Genomic DNA, 23,673 nt, shown 5'->3' on the forward strand with positions numbered 1-23,673 from the left:
TTTTCGGAGAATCCACGCCTTTACACGGTGGTTTAACACGCACACACAAGTGTTGATGCGCATTTTAGCCTGCGGCGATAGTATGCACCGATTGCACGTGTAAACCGGTCGATCCGCTCCTTTCTAGGACTGTTAACACGCTAAATCCGCAGTTTTCCGTTCACTCGCACCGCATATGCTCTTACTACTCAACAACCGACCTTGAATGTGTCCTCGGCTTAAACACAGCCGCATCAGTTTGGCAGCCAGCCATTGGCGGAGAACCACGCCAGTATAGATAGTCCCACCCCTTCCTGCGCGTGATTGGCTGAGGACGACAGGCTTTCTCTCGGCGGTGGGTCGGTGCTGCCTGTCCCCGGCCTCGCATGTTCTCCTCCGGGTCCGTGTTGTGGATTTGATGCTCCTCAGCTGGACCTGCTGGTTCCCGTCCTCACGCCTCTGAAGGTCCCCAGGAACCAGGCTCCCCTCGGCTGGTCACCGTGTTTTCAGTTGCCCCGTGACATGGCGGGGGTGAGTGGCGGGTCCACCGGGCCGGTTGCCCGGTTGGAGGGCCGAGAATTCGAATACATGATGAAGAAGCGGTCGGTGACCGTCGGACGGAACTCGTCGCAGGGCTCCGTGGACGTGAGCATGGGACACTCGAGCTTCATCTCCCGGCGGCACCTGGAGATCTTCACGGCCGGGGAGGACGGCTCGGGCAGCGGGGACTTCTACCTGCGCTGTCTGGGGAAAAACGGGGTGTTCGTGGACGGGGTGTTCCTCCGACGGGGCGCCGCTCCCCTGCAGCTGCCTCGGATGTAAGTGTGCCGTCCGCCGCCCTCGGGGCTCCGGTTGCCGGGTCCGCCGCGGCGGCTTCACGCTGCAAAGCGGACCACGTGTGTTAGCATGCTAGCTCCGGAGTCCTCGGGTCCTGGCTCGGGTTGCCATTTTCTTTGTTGACATTCCTGTTGGCCCTCAACATTCCCTGTCAGGATGGAACATTTAGCTGCATTCCTAAGCAATCTCTATGATCTCAAACTGAGGCTCGCGGCCCTTATTCACCTCTGCCGGCCTCAGTTTTCGGACGTGCCCCTGTGTTTACAAAACAACTAAAACCTTGCTTGTGAATCATGTTCTCAGTATGCATCAATCATTTTGCTTGTTTTTGGAGTCGTTTTGTGTATTTTTGTTGTTTTTGTATTATTACTTTAGTGTATTTTTTTTTATCATTTTGTGTGTTTTTGTTTCTTTGGGTAATTTTTCGTATTTTTGTTGTCCGTTTTGTGTATTGTTTGGTAACTTTGCAAGTATTAACAGCAATTTTGTGTAAATTTTGCAATTTAGCTATTTTTTGGTTTATTTTGTGTATTCTAAAATTTGTTTTTGGAGTTTGGTACATTTCTTATTCATTTATTTATGCTCATTTTGTGTGTTTTTGGAGTCCTTTTGTGTATTTTTGACGTTTTATTTATTATTTTGGTATATTTTTCTTTTCTTTTTGTGTGTCTTTATGTTATTTTGTGTATTTTTGTCGTCCTTTTTGTGTATTGCTTGGTAATTCGGTCATTTTGTGCCATTTTTTTCTTAATTTGCGTGTTATTAATAATCATTTTTGTTCTCGTTTCGTACATTTCCACTCCACATTACTGTCAGGATGGAGCCTTTGGCCTGCATTCCTAAGCAATCTTTATGGTCTCAAACTGAGGTTGGCATGCCTTATTGTGGTCTGCCAGTTTTCGGGGGGTGCCCCTGTGTTTACAAAAACACTGAAGCATTGCTTGTAATTAAAATATAAATGTGGTTAAATGTTCTTTTAATCAAAACTATGTAATTAAAGTATAAAAGAGCAGGTATGTAAAAATTAAAACAAAGTGATTATGTGTATATATTTTATTACTTAGTCAATTTAAAATATTTAAAGATTGTATTAGATACTATGATTTTTAATTAAGTTTTTATTTGTTTTGTTTAAGACTGAATATTTTTGATTTATGTTCAAATTTGATTCAATCAGTATTTGTTTGTGCAAAATGTTATTTTAAAAAAAAGATTTTATAATTTTAAGTTTTGTTGATTAAAAAAATATTTACAACTAGTCCCATAATGAGAATTTATTTTTTGTCATTACGGCAACAATAATTAAGAAGTGAGACAGCTGGAAAATAGGCATGGAAACGTATTTTTACACTTTCAAAAATATCTTAAAAAAATAAATAAATAAACTCTCTTTGAGCTTGCCCATAATGCTCTTTTGTTTTTCAACTGGTAAGAAACCAGTGCTCCCACCCTAGCGTGAGAGCGCTAAGCCCTCAGCTCTGCAGGGGGGTCTTTATCTGCATGTTTTCTGTTGTGTTTGTGTGTGGTCGCTATGACAACAGGCCAGTTTGTGAATGAAGCTCTGTGAACGTAAACAAACCAGCTGGCCCCGCTGGCGACCTTTGACCTCCATTCCCTGAAACCGCCTCAGTCGTGTTTACTTCAACACGTTCCCTTTTAGTGATTATAGTCACACTCACTTTGTTTAGATGATACGTTCACATAAAACAACAATGCAAACACATGAATGAAGAGTTTTTCTCCTTCAAATACTAAACTAGTGGATTTGACCTTGAAATATAAAGACTTATTTGTCATTTTAGAAACATTTATAAAGATTAGTTTGTTGCATTTTCATCATTGTTGATATTATTTACAGTTAGTTTTTACTTTTGATTCATTTTCAGATATTTAGTTTATACAATGATTGCTTAGGTTTTGTATGATTTTATTATGAAATGTTTGGTTGGGAAACAATTGCAACAGTGGTTTTCCCTTTAAAACAGTCAAAGTTTAAACTAATTTTTGTTGTTTCAGACATTTCTCAGTCATTTGTGTTTTTGTAGTCATTTTGTGTATTTTTGCTGTTATTTGGCTTATTTTCTGTGTATTTTTATCATTGTGTCTGTTTTTGTTTGTTTGGGTTATTTTTCTGTATTTTTTGTGTGTTCTGCAATTTTTATGTTTTTTGTCATTTATGTTTTGTGTTTTTTTTTTTTTAATCATTTTTGCGTGTTTTTGGAGTAATTTTTGTTGACGTTTCATACATTTGTTTACTATTTACATCAGTTTTTGTATTTTGTCTGTTTTTTATTTTTCTATTTTATTTTTGTGTGCTTTGGTTTCTTTGGGTCATTTTGTGTATTTTTCTTGTCCTTGTTATGTATCGTTCTACAATTTTGCATGTTTTTAAGAGTGATTTTGTGTATTTTTGCTGTTATTTGGTCTATTTTTTGTGTATTTTTCTATAATTGTGTGTTTTTGTTTGTTTTGGGTCATTTTGTGTATTTTTGCTCTCTTTTTTTGAGCACTGCAATTTTAATGTTTTTTTTTTTTCATTTTGTGTATTTTTGCTGTTTTTAAAAAAGTATTTACTGGGTATTTTTGCTTTTTCATTTATTTTCTGTGTATTTTTCTATCATATTGTGTGGTTTTGGAGTAATTTTTGTTGTTTTCATACCTTTCCCAGTCATTTATTTATGGAATACTATTTTTGTGTATTTTTCTACAACAGAATTTATTAAAGGTGATTATGGCAGCAATGTTTCCCTTAGGTCTTCCAATACCTCGATCACAAAACATTATTGATGAATTTATTTCTGCCTTGAAGCCTCGTTTATTTTTCAAAAAAGTTATTTTTATACAATTACTGACACACTAAACGTCTCAAAGTTATGTAAAATCCCTGCTATGGAGTAGTTAAGTTACATTTTCTAAATATTCATATTTTTTTTCCTTTCACGATCTGTGCATTTACAGTATTTTTACCCTCTAAGTTCATGATCTTATTTAAATCAGTGAATGTTTTTCCTCTTGTGCAGTGTAACAAACCGGTGTAAACCAGTAGATCTATGACGATTTCTGTTTAAAATGAGCTGGCTTTAATTTTTGTTTTCTGGTTGAGTTTTGCAGGTCGAAGCCTGTTGTTGATAATGAGCAGTTGTGAAATCTGCTGTATTCTAGGCAGACTTTGATCAAAGCGAGCGCTGGTCGATGCCGCACACGTCAGTCTAATGTCAGTTTATGGTCGAGTCGATGCTGAACATGTTGGTCTGATGTGGGTGGAGGATCGTAGTTCTAAAGCCTTTGTTTACTTTAGTTACACCAACTAGTAACTAGTGCAGTGCCCGTAGGAAGTGTGTCTTGCTATGGAAAAGTGGGAGGTTAAGTACCTTTTTCATGGATGGTTTATGGGAGCTTTAATTCCTTTTTAATTCAGAATAAAAGTTAAATCTTTTAACTAATGCAAATTTAATTCTGTATTACACATCCAGAGTTACCATGACTACCAGTCAACATTGAGCTGTTCTGCAAAGCTGCATTTAAGACAATTTTATGAAATAATTTATGAACGGTATCATTGCAATCTAAATTACAGTTCCACGGTACCCCCAACGGTAATACCGTGGATTACAATACTACCGGTGCCAGTTTCCGCTACATAGCGGCTGCCTCTACTCTCCTCCCGGCTTCTCACTGCACAGTCTAAGGTCACTGCACCCTACGCACTTGAAAACAAACCAACATGGCAACCGAACTCCACAGCTGCTGAATGATTAGCTGTTTGCCTGTTACTGGTGACGTACGGAGATATGATAGGCTGTTTCCGCACGCTGGGTCCACCCGATTGTTAGCTGATTGGCTGTTCGTGTGTTTCTACCGGCAGAATGAACTCCATGAAGACATCTGCGCTTCGACAGAAACTCACTTAAAAACAAACAACAAGCTAAAGTTCTGTTTCACATGGACGCGTGCATGGCTTACAGTCACAAACACGAGACAACACATGGCAGAAGCACCGGGCCCGAGCGGCGAGTCTGCCGCGGCGGTGGCGTCGTCAGTGGCATCCCTAATTTTGCTCAGAAAACACAAACTCTAAAAGTCCCACTTGGAACTATTTTGGATTTAAACAAGGCAGAGACAGTAAAGCAATAGGAGATCTACTGTGCAGGCGCTGTCACCAGGCTATAGGAGCCAAAGGAGGAACACTTTTTATTTTCCCCCGCACAGACTCGGAGCGATCTTTTTTTTATTTTTATTTATTTATTTTTTATTTATTTTTTTACAGATATTTACACTGTACAAACCATATTTACAAATGATATACACACAAAGGAGGCATCACATCCAATCTCATAAAACCCTGTGACGTCACCCAGAAAATACATACAAATATAGTTTTCTCAGGGAATCAGTTCCTGTTTATTGTATTTTATCCTCTATGGTTTATTATGTTGGAAAAGAAGCATTATTGTCAAATAGTTTTTTGTTTTTTTTTTTAAAAAAAGACAGTGGATTTGTTATCCTAAGTTGATTATTTGTATTAGTTCAACATAAATTGATGTGCAAAGGAAACTGAATGATTATTTTTTTAATTTCAACCATGTATATTCTAACTTCTTTTATTAGTTTTTTTTATTGTTTATATGCTTTTGTTCATGTACTCATATCATGCACCAAACAATACTATAAGTAATTAATAAGTATTTCTAACTTGTACAAATACATTGCAGTTCATAACATTAATAATAATAAAAAATGCTTCAGTATTGTGATATTACCCGGAACCGTGATACTTTGTCTGGTATCGTATCGTGACAACTCTAGTCCAAACAAATGCACACCCTTGAACCAAGCAGCAGCCATAATCTCAGCCTGATTCACAGAGATATTTGAGGAACACACACACAGATTCATTGCTTTATAGATAAGATTGATAGATTCAAACACAGGATGAACACATACTTTCTACCTATCACTGGATCATGAGTTTCATACTCATAAGTGCATTGAGTAAGTAAATACATCTGATGATTTTTGATCGTAAAGGATCAGAATCAGATTAAAACATGACGACGATGTGCCAAATTGCGGAGATCGTAGAACAGTCTGTAGTACACATTTTATCCCTCGCGTCGTGGTGCCTTGTCTGCAATATGTCTGTGGCTCATACATAGCACATACAAAGGTTTTTTTTTTTTTTTTTTTTTTTATAAACATCATTTGCTAGTCAGGCTCAAGTTGGTACTACAAACACGCCGACGAATCAGAGCTCAATCAGTGCAGAAAGTACGATCCATACAGTCCATATCACCCAGGCCTAATGTAAGCAAAGCAGTGACGTTTTATCTTGTAAAGGATATAATTGTCCAAACTGTGGGAAATGAGGCGTTTGAACACTGCTTAAAATAGGATTTTATTCAAATGTGTTACGTCAAAAACAAATCACTGGACTGATATGCTGCTTTGTTATGTAGCAAGTGTTGCTAATGCTATACCACTTAAGTTAAACAAAGGAAAAAGACTGTGACTAAAAGTACATGTCGGCCTTTTTGTTTGTTGTTAATTGTACTGGGAACGAGAGCTGCAACAATCGATTATTTTCATAATCGGTCAATAAATTAATTAATGAATCGGATAAAAAAACAACACATTTTTAATTTCATTTTCTTTATTCGTCCCATTATGAATGTAGTGGCAGGTCACCCTAAGCTAGTCTTCATTGGCTACACGTGTCCATTTATCAATAGTGAGAGACAGTTTGTTGTTGGTGTTAATTTCAGTTTTCACTTCCTTTAAAGTCTCTTCATATTTTCACTCCATGAGATTTGTAAAATGTAAAATGTGTCATTGGAGGAAGAGTGTGACCTGGATTAAAGGTGCGGATCATTGTAGTGAAGCTTCATCTCCAACCATCGACACAGGCCTCATGTCAGTGATAATTAGGGGTGTGAAAAAAATTGATTTCACAATATATCTCGATTGTTTTGGGTGCCGATTTGAATTTTTTTTTTCAAATTGTTGATTTTTTTTTTTAGTTTTTTGATATTTAATCAATATTTTTGTGTATTTGTGCAATATTTCAGTGGTGGTTACAATGCTTTCATTGTGTTGCTATGGTTACTTTATGCACTTGATTTTATGATGGCAGTGTGTAATGCCTGCAATATTAATGTATACACAGACATTTTATTTTCATATATTCTGTTCAGATCATTGTTTAAACTGACACAATAGGAGAAATAATTTTTTCTTATATTTGTGCGTTATCAGTAACTCAGGATGATTTTTTCTTAATGTTCTCACAGTTGTTACAATGCCGTCATTATGTTGTCATGGTTATTTTGAGACTTCTACACAGTAGTTTGAGTGAAAAGAAACTTGTTGCATTTTATTTTATGATGGCAGTGTCACTACAACTTATATTTATCTTTTAATTATATCTTACTTTATATTTTACATACATTTTTATTTATTAGTATTTTTTTTTTTCCTCACAGGAGTTAAATACTAATATATATATATAAAAAAAATTATAAATATTTCTAAAAAAAAAAAAAGAAACCTGGAATTAAAAAAATTAAAGTCGAAAACACGGAATTTGCGAAAAAATAAAACAGAATTTGGAAAAAATGAAACAGATTTTATAGGGCCTTACATTAATCGCATGACGCAACGAATTGATGATGAAATTTGCTTTTAATTGTCGAATTTTATCGATTCTTTGATTCAGCCTTACTGGGAACCAGTTTAAAAAATTACTTGCATACGTTTTTAAACATGTTTGGAAATTACCCTGACTTTTTTTTCCCGTTTAGGGTGATGATTTTAATTGGGTGAATTGGTTTGTTTTACTGGTAAATAACTTTCAAATAATCTAAATAATCAGAATGAAAAAAAATGTGATTGAGTTTTTACTAAGAAAAATATGTGATGTGAATTTTTTCCATATCGCCCACCCTTATGTTCAATAATAATTGTCACTCATAGACACAGATGTGAATAGTGTCTGGTTGAAACAGATTCGGTCTTGAAGAGCCATCGACTTCTTTCTGGTCACACGGTTAGAAAAACTAACATTAGTCCATTCGTTTTACAGTGAAAAATATGGTGGAAATGTGTGAATTTTTTTTTTTTTTTTTTTTTTTTTTGTCCCAAAACCTGCATGTAAGGCAGTATTCAGTGTCAAGTTGCAATTTCAGCTTTAATTTGTTTTGTTTTTAAATAATTTAAAAAGTCAAACATGAATTCTGTATCTTCCGTCTGTTTTTTGCTGTCGTCACTCTGACTCTGAGCTGTTTTCTCGTCTGCTCTAAGAACTTGTTTTAACTTGATGTAGACGCTTGATTCAACCATTGGTGCCTTCAATGTTTCCTGCTGCTTTAACCCACGGTGACTCAGGGAACCGCCACGGTTTCACAACGACCACCGCCATCAAGGAGCTTTTAATCAGAGGGAGGTGCGACCTTCCTCCTCTGGGCTCACATGCTTTCCTGTAATCCTAATGCTGGGGCCGACTCATGAGTGACCTGCGGCCTCGCCCTCCGAGATAAGACGACTGCAGCTGAGGGAGCAGATTGATAAGCGTGAGCGAACTTGTCGTATTCCAGGGATTCCTCTTCAATGAGGCACTGGCGTTCCCAGCCTCTCCCACGCACAGGAATCCTTTGTTTATGTTCTCTCTGGGAAGCTGAATGTGGGGGACTATGGAGTGAAGGATGGCGTTTTGTTGCCAAAAACCTCCAAATTAACATTATCAAACTGTACATTAGGGATGGATAATGACTTCATTAAAGAAATAATAGACCAAGTAAAAAGAAGACGTCTTACTGTCATAAAGCCACAGATTTGTTTATGGTCAGATTTAACACTTGTATGGAAGGATAAAAACTAACATGTCACACGTGAAATAAATGTTAGTATAAATACTAATGTTACATTTCATCCATCCAAACTTGTGAAACGTAATATATTTCATTATATTTCACGTGTTCATAAGACAAAGCTGGTCCCATTAGACAGTCATTTAACTATTATGATTATTACACTAAATATACCGAGTGAATAAATCATCAGCCTTGATCTGGTTTAAAAATAGGAAATCAGAGTTATTTATAAACCATAACTTTATGTAACTCATATAAAATAAACATGATTCAGCAACAGTAAAAACACTGTATTGGAGTTATTTGTGCTTTTTTTTTTAGAAATTGATTTAATTTTAAGTGAGGAAATAAATGAATTACATACAATAACACTAATAGTGACCCACATACACTAATATATTCTATAAAATATCAGCCCATGAGCTCTTTGAGCCAGCAGTTATTACAGCCTTTTTTAATGTGTCTAGTGTTGATGTTCAAATTTATTAGTGTTTTTTTAGGGAGCCTGTTTACACTTTAAGTTTGGATTTGTTATAGTTGTCATTTTGTGTAATTTTAGAACTAATCTGTAATGTGTTTTTTTTTTTTTGTGTTTTTCGTAGTCATGTTGTTTGTTTAAGCAGTTTTTGTCTGTCTTTGTTTTCATTTTGTGTATTTTTTAGGGATGCACCGAAATGAAAATTTGTGGCCGAAGCTGAATAAAATATAAACTCTTGACCGAATGCGGCTAAGTTTTTCACTATTGTTTTTAGAATAGTGGATAAATAGCCTAGCATAAATTTTTAGACATGTTTTTTCAAAGAAAGCAAATGTTTATTGAATATTCTGATATTTTTAGCCCTTCAAATAAAACAAAACATGCATTCCAAAAAAAACTAACGTGCATTAAAGGGGAGGTATGATGAAAAAAATTACTTTATTATGGTTTAACCACAGTGATAAACATCCTTTAGCCTCATTCAGAGGGACAAAGTGTAAAAAGTTTTGTTTCCTCCCTCCCTTGTTATTCCACATTTTATAAAAAGTCAGCTTTAAACAGGACAGTTGGCAGGTGATGTCACCTAACACGCCTCCTAGAATGTGAGCTCCTCCCTCTCCAACTATCTAACAGCTAAAACAAACACTGCTGTTTAATATAGAATATATATTATGCTTTATTGTCATATATGTAAATACAAACTGCACTACTTTTTCTGCTGCCGATCGTGTTGGGAGTCACTGCTTGGAGCCACGGACCCATTGTTTACACACATCAGCTGTTAGCACTCTGTGCTAATGCTACACCAGTCTGTGCAGCGAGACCCGACGTCGCTTGTAAAGTGAGGAAACGATGGGGATGTTTACAGATTCGTGGCTCACAGCGCTAAACAATGGACTTGGTTGTGGAATTAGACGTCTTCTAACATTTACGCGGTGAAGGACGACGGAGAGTGGTATGCGGAAAGGAGAGAGTCTGGCTGTGTTTGTGTGTGGAAAGGCAAGGCAAATTTATTTGTATAGCGCATTTCATACTCAAGGCAACTCAATGTGCTTTACATGATAAAACATTCAATTGTTTAAAATCAATAAGAACATTTAAAATCATCAGTAAAATCATCAGTAAAATCAATTAAAATCATCAGTAAAATCATCATTACATCAACAACATGACTAAAAATCTCTCTCAATCATATGCAGTAGAGAAAAAAAGTTCCTTTAACTTTGATTTAAAAATGTTCACATGTGATGCTGACTTCAGCTCTGCTGACAGTTTGTTACACTTCTTTGCAGCATAACAACTAAAAGCAGCATCACCATGTTTACTGTGAGCTCTGGGCTCCACTATCTGACCTGTGTCCATAGATCTGAGAGACCTGCAGGGTTCATACCTGACTAACATCTCACTGATGTATTCTGGACCAAACCCATTCACAGATTTATACACCAGCAGCAGAACTTTAAAGTCTATTCTGAGGCTGACTGGGAGCCAGTGTAAAGACTTTAAAACTGGAGTAATGTGTTCTGACCTCTTTGTTCTGGTTCAGACCCGAGCTGCAGCGTTCTGAACCAGCTGTAGATGTTTGATGCTCTTTTGGGGGATTCCTGTCAGAAGACCATTACAATAGTCCAGTCTGCTGGATATAAAAGCATGGACCAGTTTCTCCTGATATTTCTGAACCATTAAACCTTTCACTCTGGAGATGTTCTTTAGGTGGTAGAAGGCTGTTTTTGTGGTAGATTTGATCTGACTGCTGAATGTAAGATCTGAGTCAATCAGAACACCAAGGTTTTTGACTTGGTCTTTAGCTTTTAAAGATCGAGACTCAAGATAATTGCTGACAGCAGTCCTCTTTTCATTGTTACCGAAGACAATCACCTCCGTCTTGTCATGGTTTAGTTGAAGGAAGATTTCACTCATCCAGCAGTTTACTTTTTCTAAACAGTCACACAACACCTCAATGGGACCATAGTCATCTGGGTTCAGTGATACATATAGTTGTGTGTCATCTGCGTAGCTCTGATAATCAACCTTACAGTTCTGTAAAATTTGTCCTAAAGGAAGCATATAAAGGCTAAACAGAAGAGGTCCAAGAACAGATCCCTGAGGAACCCCACAGGACATTGGTAATCTGTCAGATTCAAAGTTTCCAATGCTTACAAAATAGCTTCGCTCCTCCAAGTATGACTTAAACCATTGCATTACTTTTCCATTTAGTCAAACCCATGTTTGCAATCTGTGCAACAAAATTGTATGATCTACAGTGTCAAATGCAGACTTGGATCCAACAGAATGAGAACAGATACTTTTCCTGAATCAGTGTTCAACCTTATGTTATTGATCACTTTGATAAGAGCAGTTTCTGTGCTGTGATGAGAACGAAAACCCAACTGAAATTTATCAAATATTTAGTTGAATGTTAAAAATTGACTCAGTTGGTTGAAGACCACCTTCTCAATGATCTTGGCCATGAATGGAAGGTTCTGATTAGTCTATAGTTAGCCAGTATAGAGGCATCCAGTGTTCTCTTTTTTAACAGAGGTTTCACAGCAGCTACTTTCAGGGATTTTGGTACGGTGCCTGATTGGAATGAGTAGTTAATTATCTGACAAAAATCAGTGACAATTGACTTTACAACAGTTTTAAAGAAGTTTGAGGGTATTGTGTCAAGGCAACACGTTGATGGATTCAGCTGCTGAAGAGTCTCCTCTTCAGGAGCTGCTGCTGCTGGTTCTGCAAAAATGCGCACACACTTTTTCCGACTCAAAATCACTGCACGTTGTTTGATTGCATCATTGCGTCACACGCTACTATTTGGCCTCGATTTTAACGCACTAAACCGAAGGCCGAATGTGGCTTTGTTTTTGCAATATTCGGCCACTGAATATTCAGTGCATCCCTTGTATTTTTGGAATGTGTTTGTGTACTTTGTGCATTTTGCTGTCAATGTGTGTGTTTTGGGAGTTATTTTGTGTATTATGTTATTTTTTCCAACTTCTTGAATTACAATTTTTGGGGATTTGTTTTGGGGGGCGCACAAAATTAGTCGGAAGGCCACATGTGGTCCCCGGATCCACCGGTTGCCTATGTCTGCAGTAGATCTTTGAAATTAAATTAAATATTGTCCAGAGGACCAGGTTTAAGTCTACATCAGTTGATGATAAGGCTTCATTTTTAACAGTAGATACAGTATGTGTTGGTGCAGAATGGTTAGAATAACACAGCTTTGAGTTTCCCTCCAGTATTCACTGTAACCTTTTTAGTTAAATACGTATGTAAATATTCCGTTCATGTGGGAATGCCTTTGAGCAATGTTTGTCAGCGTTTAAAGGTTATATTGCTCAAAGGCTCTGATAGTGGGGCAGGCCTGAAACTCAACTTGTTGTTTTGAAAATGTCTGCAAAGGTAAAACAAAAACAACCGATCAAAAGGAGAAAGTTGCTCTACAGCAGATCTACGAACGCTGCTTCCTAAAATCCAGAATAAAATTGAATATATTCACGTAGGGATGGACGTTGTGAACCATAAATCAAGTCTTGATTCCATACAGGGATTTTTATTAACAGCATCAACATCTGACCCACTTACCTCTGTGTCTCTAAGGCAGGGGTTCTCAACCTTGTCATGAGACATTGGGAGGGGGTCACCAGATGCCTTCAAGAAACTAAGAATATTTTCTGAGCAATTTGAGCCCCTTTTTTTTTTTTTTTTTTTTTTTTGGTTATTTTTACCCTTTTTCTGCACCAAAGATGCTATATTTGAACCTTTTCATGACTTTTTCTTGCCATATTTTGCAGTGTGACCCGCTGAACAGAATGACAATACGCAACAAAAAAAATCTACAAAAATTACAGATCAATATACAAAATGACAACTGAAAGACAAAAAAGTTAAACAAAAAGCATACAAAATTACATGAACGAAATGACTCCAAAAATAATACAGGAAAACACAAAAATATAGGACTCCAAACTTTGTTCTTTCCCTTAATCATGCTCAGAATTAATTAATGATAAAAGTTGCCCATCTTTGCTATATACACAGTATATATATCAATCATTGCATTCGTTACCTCTATGGCACATACATCTATGATGATTATTAATGCGGCATGTAACTTTAAGTCATGTTGTATTCACAAAAATTTCCATTTATTTATTAAGATTTTTTACACGCGAGAGGAAACTTGTAGACATCGTTGAGAACATGTAAATTTAACTCAACGACTGGGACGTGAACCAATGGGGTTAGAGATGAGCTATTAGCAGGAAAATGATGGAGAATGAGAAGCTATGCCTGACGTTAGCTTGGTGAAAATCAATGTGTGTTTTTTTTTTTTTTTTTTTATCAAAGCATCTTTTTCTCTTCCTTTCATCACTGACATCAAAACATCTCCTGCTTTTAGTCACGACTCGGGTATTTTTGCTGCAGCGCGAGTGTCTGTTTTCTTTGTACTCGGTGACGATTTGCTTAGAAACCAGTGAGTAGGATTTAAATAAAGTGTTTCTTTGTCTCTGTGTCCCACCCCCCACCGCCCCATGCAGGTGCACCTTCAGGTTCCCCAGCACCAACATTAAGATCATGTTCACGGCGTTGTCCAGTGGGAAGAAGGTGAAGCGAGAGGCTCCAGAGTCTCCAGTGAAACCAGTTCAGCCTCAGATCTCCCCACTCACCATCAACATTCCGGACAACATCGCCCACCTCATGAGCCCCCTGCCCTCGCCCACCGGCACCATCAGGTACTGGGTCTGAGAGCGTGCTGTGTCGCAGGTTTCTGTGGAATGAGATTCAAAACTTTCCTTTTCTGTTCCACAGACGCATATCTCAGCCGTACTCTTATTTTGAAGGGTTTCTCACATTCAGCCGGTTCTTAAGACTTATTGTTTCTGTTAGTCGAGAACCTCAAAAAGTACATTTCCAGTTTTTAAAAGGATCCTCCACTGTTTTTACAAATGTGGTCTAAAACCTTTGAAATGTACTTATTAGTAGATCTATGTTTAACAAAACACATTATTATGAACCATATTTGTTTCATTAACTTTAAAAAAAAAAAAAAAAATAGGACTGCTTTACAATTTTAGAGCCTGTGTTCCTTCATCTTAAAATCATGTGATTGATGATGTCACACGGCCACACTGCCTGTAAACATCCCATTGTTTTCTATTGGCGTGAAACATTCAGGCTGATTTAATATAATTTATCAGCTTTTTCAGTCAAAATGACAACTTGTGTGGCTTTTAATTGATTCTAAATAATCAGGAAAAGTTCAAGATTCCGATGTACCTCTTTTGTTTACTGAAAAACAATAAAAACAGTTGTGACCCAAAAAATTATCTATGACCGCAGGGGGGTACAGTTCCAACTCTACGCTTTCGTAGTAGATAATGAAGCGGAGAAGAAGAGTTTTACTCTTTCTTAAAACGGACAATTAGAGATGCACAAACCGTGAGGATGGAAGAGTCTGTGATTCACTCGCTTAACAACAGCCACTAGAGCGTGTCAGCACACTGGTTAATGGAGAGTAAAGGTTCTTTAGGAGAGCTTTTCTTCTCTGCTTTATTGTCTACTACCAAACCTCAGAGTGGGAAATGTCGCCCCCCTGCGGTCACAGATTTTTTTTTTTACTTTTCCTGATTATTTAAAACAACCAAAACAACAAAAGTTGTCATTTTGACTGAAAAAGCTGATGAAATGATGTAAAAAATCAGGCTGAATGTTTCACTACAATAGAAAACAATGGGATGTTTACAGGCAGTGGGGCCATGTGACATCATCAATCACATGATTTCAAGATGGTGAAACACAGGCTCTAAAACTGTAAAGTAGTCCCATTTTTAAAAGCGTAACAAAATGAATGTGGTTCATAGTAATATTGTTAGGCGTAGACTTAATAATAAATACATTTCGAAGGTTTTAGGCCACATTGGTAAAAAACGGTGAAGGATCCTTTAAAACATCTGCTGAGTTGTGTGTAATATGGCTGTCAGACACCAGGCACGAGGCAACTTGATCACCATTTGAACCGTAACACCAGCTGGAACAACTCAATGCTGTCAAAGTTGTGTGTTTTCCTGCTTTAGAATATGTAGAAGAAGAATTCACACGTTTTACCTTCTTTAGGATTTTGTTATAGCTTTTACACACGTTCAAACCAGTGTTTGTCGATCCTAGTGAGCAGAGCCTGGAGGTAAGTGTTTTGGTCGAGTATGTCACCTGACCTTTGTGCCCCCCACCACTTCCCCCCGTGCGGTGAGCAGCTTAGCATTAGCACAGATTGGCAGGATCCATCTCAGCCCCTGACCCGGGCCAGATGGTCAGTGGGTCAGAGGTCTCGTAATCAACCGCCTACCAACACCTAAAGCAACAGTGTCTTAGTTAGTTTTAGCGTTTCACTAAAACAGCAACGGGGACGTACTTTAGCGGTCGGTTTCTGCAGCAGCTTGGCCCACTTTTTGTATTAATTCTGCCAAAACTCCTTGAGTTTGAAGCTAAAGTAATGTACAGGGTTTTAGAAAGTTTCCAGGTATAGCATTATATGGATAGGCCTCCAATTTTTGAAAAATCGAATTTCAGTATATATTAGTGGTGGGAATTTTTAAGCATCTCCTGATTCAATTCGATTATGATTATAAGCACTGTGATATGATTACCGTATTTTTCGGACTATAAGGCGCACCGGTTTGTTGTTGTTGTTGTTATTATTATTATTATTGAGGCTCATTAAGCGAAATAAAATAGTCATATAAGTCAAACTTTATTCAACATTGATTAACAATAATTCTCAACATTGTTCAGGTTTAACACATAAAATATAGAACATTACACTCACTTTTTCAGTTCAGTATGTTGAAGCACAGTACTGGTACATATCACTCCATGAGGCGTCTGACTACGTTAGCCCTGAAGCGCCAAAAATCCATCAAGTGGTGATAACCTAACCTCAGATGCTGGAGGTTTTTTCTTCTGTCTCCATCATTTGAGTGATGTATGTTCACCAATCAGAAATGCTGAGAATCGCCTTCCTGGGCTTCTGGCCAATCAGAGATGGTTACAGGACACATCCTTGTATGCGCTGCACCGAGTCTCTGAGTACGCTAATAACAACTACACTAGGGCCCTATAAAATCCACGTTAATGGAATCAACCAATAAAAACGGAATATACCATTGAACGTAGAAATAGACAGAATCTGGTTGAAACGCCGTCACCGTGAGGAAAAAAACTTTTTTTATGCGGAATGTCACTTATTAAAGGTACTGTAGATATAAGTTGTTTTTTTTATTATTTATTTATTGTGTGTTGTTGGAGCCGTTTTGTATATTTCTGTTGTAATTTTGTTTGTTCATGGAGTTAATACAGTATATGTGGGATTTTTGTGTCTTCTTGATGTAATTTGGTCTTTTTGGATCCAATTTGTGTGTTTGTCATTTTGCACATTTTGTTTTTGTTGTCATTTTACATATTTTTAGAGTAATTTTGTTTATTTCTCTCATTTTGAGTTTTCCTAAGTTATTTTTATGTGTTCCTGTTGTCGTATTGTATATTTTTTGTTGTTGTCTAGAGTCTTTTTGTTTATTTTTGTTGTCCTCTTTGTATGTTTTGTGTGTTTTTGGAGTCATTTTGCATATTTTTAGTAATTTTGTGTATTTTTGGCGTTATTTTAAGTTTTTCTGAGTCAATCCTGTGTTCTTTTTTTTTTAATCTGTTTTCAAAACTTGATGTACATTTAAGCACCTGTTCAATGTGGAAATATGGTTTGACATTTTAACAAAACATGTCGGTGAGGGTGTAATTCCACTTCAGGAAATTTTTTCATGCCATGATCTGGGTTATTAAACATGTGTGTGTTCTCACAGTGCTGCTGTCTCTGTCTTCCTGCAGCGCTGCTAACTCGTGTCCCTCCAGCCCGAGGGGGGCCGGCTCCTCAGGCTACAGGATGATGGGGGCCCGCATGGTGAGCTCTGCAGAGCTGCAGCTCATTAACGACAACTCTCAGCCTGAGAACGACAAAGAGGCGTCTGGGGGGGACAGTCCTAAAGACGACTCCAAGCCCCCGTACTCGTACGCTCAGCTGATCGTTCAGGCCATCACGCTGGCTCCAGACAAGCAGCTCACGCTCAACGGGATCTACAATCACATCACCAAGAACTACCCGTACTACAGGACGGCCGACAAGGGCTGGCAGGTCAGTGTGTGTGTGTGTAACCAATGATGTGGAAAATTTTTAAAGTAACAGGTCACTAATCTTTATTTGAAGTATTATTTATACAGATTACATCAGAGATGAGAGACTTTTATCACAGCGACTCCAGCCATTTGATGTATTTTCCCCTCATTGTGTGTTTTTGTTCCATTGTTTGTTTTTGGGGCCATTTTGCTTATTTCTGTTGTCATTATGTTTATTTACAGAGCCTATAAATGTGTTTTTTTAGTTTTTATAATTTTGTCTTGATGTAATTTTGTGTTTTTGCATCCCATTTACTTTTGGAGTCATGTTGTATATTTTGAGTCATTTTGTGTATTTTTGGAGTCATTTTGCATATTTATTTTGGATTCATTTTCCATATTTTTGGAGTCATTTTGTTGATCTTTATCGCATTTGGAGTTTTCCGGAGTCATTTTTATATCTTCCAGTGGTTTTGTTCATATCTTTGCCGTCGTCTTGTGTCTTTTTGCTGTAATTTTGTTTATTTTTCCGTGTCATTTTTGTTTTTGTGTTTTGTTGTTTTCTGAATTTATCTTGTAATTTTGCGTATTTTTTGAGTCATTTTACTTATCTTCGGCGAATTTTTGTGTGTTTTTGGAGTAATTTTGTTGATCTTTTTCTCACTTGAGTTTTTTTGAATAATTTTTATGTTCCTGTTGTTGTACTATATGTTTTTGACTTGTCTTTTTGTTGTAATATTGTTTATTTCCTTATCTTGTATTTAGATTTTTAATGTTTTTTGTTGTCTCTCTGCGTTTTTCCTGTATTTTTGTTTGTAATGTTGTTCATTTACTTTGGTAGCTGCACAAACCAAAAACGACCCTAACATTTGTGAATTCTAATATAAACCTTAAAAACAATGAGTAATGTGATTTATAAAGTTATGTTTCTGATCCAGATGAAGATGTTAAACCATTCTCTGCTCTGATTGTTTCTACAGAACTCGATCCGTCACAATCTCTCTCTGAACCGTTACTTCATCAAAGTGGCTCGATCGCAGGAGGAACCTGGTAAAGGTTCGTTCTGGAGGATAGACCCCTCCTCTGAGGGGAAACTCATCGACCAGGCCTTCAGGAAGCGGCGGCCCCGCGGCGTTCCCTGCTTCAGGACCCCCCATGGCCCGCTCTCCTCCAGGTGGGCCTTCGCTCTTTATTCCAACACTTCATTTCAGACGTTCCCTAACTCTGCTCCTGTCTGACCCATAGGAGCGCTCCGGCCTCCCCCAACCACTCGGGGGTGCTGTCAGCCCACTCTAGTGGCATCCAGACTCCCGACAGCCTCTCACGAGAAGGGTCTCCTGTTCCTCTGGAGCTGGACTCTGCTCCGGTGCCGCTGCCCACCGCCGTGGTTCAGCCCAAACTGGCGGTGATCCAGGAAGCTCGCTTTGCACACAACACATCAGGTATGACCGTTGACCCGCCCCTAAAGGGCCCTCTGGAGATAGCCACATATTTAGACACTCAGCAACAAAACACATCTGATATTCTGTCTTAAAATGTGCCAAATCCGTTTCAGGGTTCACCTTTTTGCGTATTTCTGTTGTGATTATGTTTGATTATGGAGTCTGTATGTTTTTGTTTTTGGTCATTTTGTGTCTACTTGATGTAATTTGGTGTTTTGGGATCTAATTAATGTAGTCGTATTTGTCATTTTGCGCGTTTTTTGAGTCATTTTGTGTATTTTGTTTTTGTTGTTTTGTGTATTTTTGGAGTATTGTGTGTTTTTGTTATATTGTTGATTTTTTTACTCATTTATTTTTGTAATTTTTGTGTTCCTGTTGTCATACTGTATATTTTTGTTGTCATCATATTTCCTATATGTCCTTTTCTTGAATTTTTGGTTTTGTTGTTGCTCTGTGAATTTTTGCTGTTGTTTTGCATATTCTTGCATCAGTTTAACCATTTCTATTCCATCAACTTTCCCTTTGTATAACTTGAATGGCTTTTAAATGTCCAGAAATTGTACCAAACATGCTTGAAAGGGTTCATAACTTGTTATTCATTTTACAGTCAAAATAGATGCTTTCATCTGTGCTTAATGTCAGTCACAAGCTAACACAATGACCAGTGGAACTGTAACACACGTGTATTTGACCTCTAACCCCACGCCGTGTCTTCCAGGCTCTCCTGTGAACAATCAGCCGGTCCTCATCGCGGTCCAGCGTCAGTTACCTCAGACCATCAAACCAGTGACGTACACCATGGCGTCCCCAGTGAGCACCAGCTCCTCTCAGCCCAGCGTCCAGACGGTCCACGTCCTGCAGCAGATCCAGACCTCCTCCCTTAGCCCCGCCCTCATCACCCAGACTGCCCCCATCATCAAGAGCTCAGGAGACGCCCAGGAGAACGGGGAGCACACGGAGATCAAAGGTGAAACCATCGCGAGCATGTCCTAAAACTGTGGTGTGGGGTCCAGGATAAGGCCATAGATATGTAAAATAAAGTACAGGAGTAGATCCATTCTATATAGATCTGTAACTGAGGACAGGAACAGATCTATTATTTTGTACTCTGTAAGTAAAGAGAGGCACAGATCTATCTATAAAGCAAAAAAGGTCTTTGTGTGTGTCTGTGTTTGTGGAGCAAATATTTCCCCGACGCGGTGCCTGTTTGACCTGACACTTTGTCAACGGCTTCCAAATACCCCGAGTTTGTGCATCTGTAATTTTTGGAGTAATTTTGTCATTTCAAAATGTTTATTTTAATTTTATTTCGTCCGGACGCCCCAAGATGTGAAACCTATTCAGTTTTTAACCTCAGTGTGAGGGGGCGCTAGCGCACCATTTAGATTTAGTTCACTGCACAGCTCCTCACAGTGGCGAGCTAGAGTCACATGTGCAGCCAGAGCCAATCACTGCACACACAGCTAAGCAGACACGGACTGTAAACACACAAGTGAGAGAGAGGAAGATAGTTTAAGGCTCTTCCACAAGTTTTGAGCTCCTGTGGACTTCTCTTTTGAGGAAACATACTTTTTTACTGTTCCTTATTTGGTGATTACGTTTCAAAACGTTTATTTTAATTTTATTTTGAAATCACCGGGGAATCAATGCGGGTTACACCGGAAAGGGGGGAGGGTCGACTGAGTTGTCACGCTCACACCTATAAACTAGCAAAGCTCTCAAGTCTCACTGATTGGGCCTGATGTGAGTCACTGATGGGCGTGCATGTGCGCGTGTGCGTTTGCCATCGAGGAGTAGCGAGTCACACACACCTCAAAACACGCCCTCACCACACATGAGGTATTTATAATAAAAATATACTAATTGAGTAAAATAAAACAAAAAACTAAGGAAAGGAACAGATCTATAGATCTGTAACTAAGGACAGAAACAGATCTATTCTAAATACGTGTAACTAAGGAAAGGAACAGATCTATTTTATATAGATCTGTAACTAAGGACAGGAACAGATCTATTCTAAATAGGTCTGTAACTAAAGACAGAAACAGATCTATTCTATATAGGTCTGTAACTAAAGACAGAAACAGATCTATTCTTTATAGGTCTGTAACTAAGGACAGGAACAGATCTATTCTTTATAGGTCTGTAACTAAGGACAGGAACAGATCTACTCTATATAGATCTGTAACTCAAGACATGAACAGATCTATTATATTTTTGTTTGTAACTAAGGACAGAATTGGATCTATTCTATATAGGTCTGTAACTAAGGGCAAGAACAAATGTTATTCTCCTTAATTACAGAATAACAATGAATAGATCTATCCTTGCTTTATCTATAACTAAGGACAGGACAGATCTATTATATATAGGTCTGTAACAAATGTTTTTCTCCTTAATTACAGAATAACAATAATAATAATGCATCAATTTTATATAGCGCTTTATCATAGACACTCAAAGACGCTTTACAGAATTAAGGCATTATTCTTTCACTCCACACCAACACTCACTCACACACTTCGTTCATACTAGGCGATGTAGGTGAAGTGCCTTGCCCAAGGACACAATGACAGATACCACTGCAGCGACTGCCACCCCACTGTGGCACCTGGAATTCTCAGTGGTCTCCCATCCAACTACTAACCAGGCCCAAACCTGCTTAGCTTCCGAGATCTAACGGGAGCGGGCAATGACAGGCTGGTATGGCCAATGAATAGATCTATCCCCGCTTTGTCTATAACTAAGGACAGGACAGATCTATTATATATAGGTCTGTAACTAAAGAGAGTTACAGATCTACAAGTATTCTTTCTTAGTATGTTAGTAAGGACAGAAACGTCGGTAACAAAGAAAAGGAACAGATCTATTCTATCGACTCTGTCATGTGATCCCTGTGTGATTTTTATTTTTTATTTTTCCCTCCAGTTAAAGTGGAAACTATTCCCACCATCACCTCTTTAAGTTCCTCCAGTCGTATCATCCAGAGCTCCCAGTCGGCCACGCCCCTTCAGACCGTCACCATCGTGCAGCAGGCTCCCATTGGTCAGCACCAGCTGCCAATCAAAACCATCACACAGAACGGAACGCACGGCCTCACCACCGCCATCCACGGGGCGGCCATCGCAGGTCAGACAACACGAGGTCACACAAACATCATGTAACTTCCACATCAAAGTCTATTTAAAAATACGGGACTTTGGCCTCAAATTTTTGAAATAAACTTAGAACACGCTGTGGTGGCTGAAGTTAGGGAGTCAATCACGGACTGTTGAAGGACTCCCACCCTAAAGGAATTCTATCCTCAATGTCTGTGTCTATGAATTACTTACTAACTTCAGCCACCAGAGCGTGTCAGCACACTGTTTTCGGCTCAGGTCGTCATTGTAAAGGAGAACTGGTTCTCAACTGACCTCACCTGGTAAAATATAATAAGTGTTTAAGGGGGAGTAAAGGTCCCTTAGGAGAGCTCTTCTTCTCTGTTTCATTGTCTACTACGATACCTCAGAGTTGGAGCTGTTGCCCCCTGCGGTCACAGATTTTTTTTGTTTTTATTCTGTTTCTGTAAACAAGAGGTCTACATTGGCATCTTCAATTTTTGAAGATGCCAATTTTTGTTGATCTTTCTGTCATTGAGTGATTTTTGTTTGTATATTTTTGTCATCATCCTGTTTTTTTTGTTGTGATTTTGTTTGTTCATTGTCTTTTGTGTGTATTTTTGTTTTGTGTTTTTGTGTAGTTTTCCTGTATTCTTTTCCGTTTTTCTGTGCATTTACTTTGGTAGCCGCACAAACCAAAAAAGACTCGTTAACTTCAGCCACCAGAGCGTGTCAGCGCACTGTTTACTGATTTTTGCAGTGTGAGATTTTACCGCTGCAGTGGTTTCCTGCTTCCTGTCAAACTTTGCTCCTCCTCCTCCATCAGCTCCAGTCGTGTCCAGCCCCCTCCACCTGCTGGCCGCCCACGCCTCCGTCTCCGCCTCCCTCCCGACCAAACGGCAGAACGGGGACCAGCCAGGCAGCGAGCCGCCGGACGCCAAACGCAGCAAAGCGGACGACGAGTGCGCACCGGCTGTAGCCATGGCAACGGGGGCTGACTCAAACTCATCATCGGCTCAAACCCAGGACAGCCATCCCAACTAGTTTAACCTCACCTAAGCCCCGCCCCTCTCCACCATCCCCATCCGCGGTCCCTTTTTCTGTCGTCATTGTTTTGTTTTAGTTCTCCTCCACCAATCACTGAGCCCCGAAGTGCCAAGCGGTGAGGAGGCGTGTCTTTCGCACGTCAAAGGAGGAAAAACAACAGAAATAAAAAATGAAAAAGTGCAAGACGAAAACGAGCTCGTCTGCGTCGCTGAGAGATGACGTACGACCGCAGGAAGCCTTACGAGACGCACCAGGCAGCTAGCCTCCCCCCAACACTTCCTCTGCCACGTGCGTGCGTACGTGCGTGTGCATACGTGGAATATTTGTCGTGGAACACGTGGAGCGTAGGAACCTTTACACGTTTCTCTCTTTTTTCACTTCTTAGATAATCACAGGAACGCGTGCGGTCGCTGACATTTCTCTGGCCCAATCACATTTTTACGTACGGACGCTGCACAGGAACCAGCGTTTCATTGTCGTTGCCGTGGCGACCCCTGCATGTTTCCGGCGGCGAGAGGAGAAAAGAGGACTTCCTGTCTCCTCCTCCCGCCTGTGTTGTCGTCGTCGTGGTGGCTGAATTTTTTTTTTTTTTGTCCTTCTCCTCCTTCTTCTTCTCCTCTCACCTCGGCTTCATTCATTTGCTTTCCTGCAAAAACATGCTGAGTTTTCTTTCTGATCGTGAGTCAAAGAAAACCGATGTCGGCTCTGCTTCAATGGAAACATGCTCTTTTTTTAAATAAATTAATTTAATTTCCTTTCAA

At 38.8% G+C, this 23,673-nt stretch overlaps 1 protein-coding gene and 1 pseudogene across 1 annotated transcript; one reads left to right on the forward strand and one right to left on the reverse strand.

Moving 5' to 3' along the window:
* Positions 1-299: 299 nt before the first annotated feature.
* Positions 300-23,673, forward strand: LOC114468082 (forkhead box protein K2-like). The gene is made up of 8 exons (XM_028454760.1): positions 300-797; positions 13,704-13,898; positions 17,041-17,344; positions 18,306-18,499; positions 18,571-18,767; positions 19,486-19,734; positions 21,696-21,896; positions 22,692-23,673. The coding sequence occupies exons 1-8, from the start codon at positions 502-504 to the stop codon at positions 22,907-22,909; spliced, it is 1,854 nt and encodes a 617-aa protein (XP_028310561.1). The 5' UTR covers positions 300-501; the 3' UTR covers positions 22,910-23,673.
* LOC114469085 (uncharacterized) lies at positions 21,367-21,484 on the reverse strand (annotated as a pseudogene).

Source organism: Gouania willdenowi, chromosome 8 (genome assembly GCF_900634775.1).
Source record: "Gouania willdenowi chromosome 8, fGouWil2.1, whole genome shotgun sequence".
NCBI classification, from domain to species: domain Eukaryota; kingdom Metazoa; phylum Chordata; class Actinopteri; order Blenniiformes; family Gobiesocidae; genus Gouania; species Gouania willdenowi.

What these genes read in the sequence shown, in the direction of transcription:
- LOC114468082 (XM_028454760.1), top strand. Translation starts at nt 502, where the DNA reads ATGGCGGGGGTGAGTGGCGGGTCCACCGGGCCGGTTGCCCGGTTGGAG. An exon ending in CCCCTGCAGCTGCCTCGGAT is followed by an intron (nt 798 to 13,703) that starts GTAAGTGTGCCG and finishes CGCCCCATGCAG; the next exon opens with GTGCACCTTCAGGTTCCCCA. An exon ending in TCGCCCACCGGCACCATCAG is followed by an intron (nt 13,899 to 17,040) that starts GTACTGGGTCTG and finishes GTCTTCCTGCAG; the next exon opens with CGCTGCTAACTCGTGTCCCT.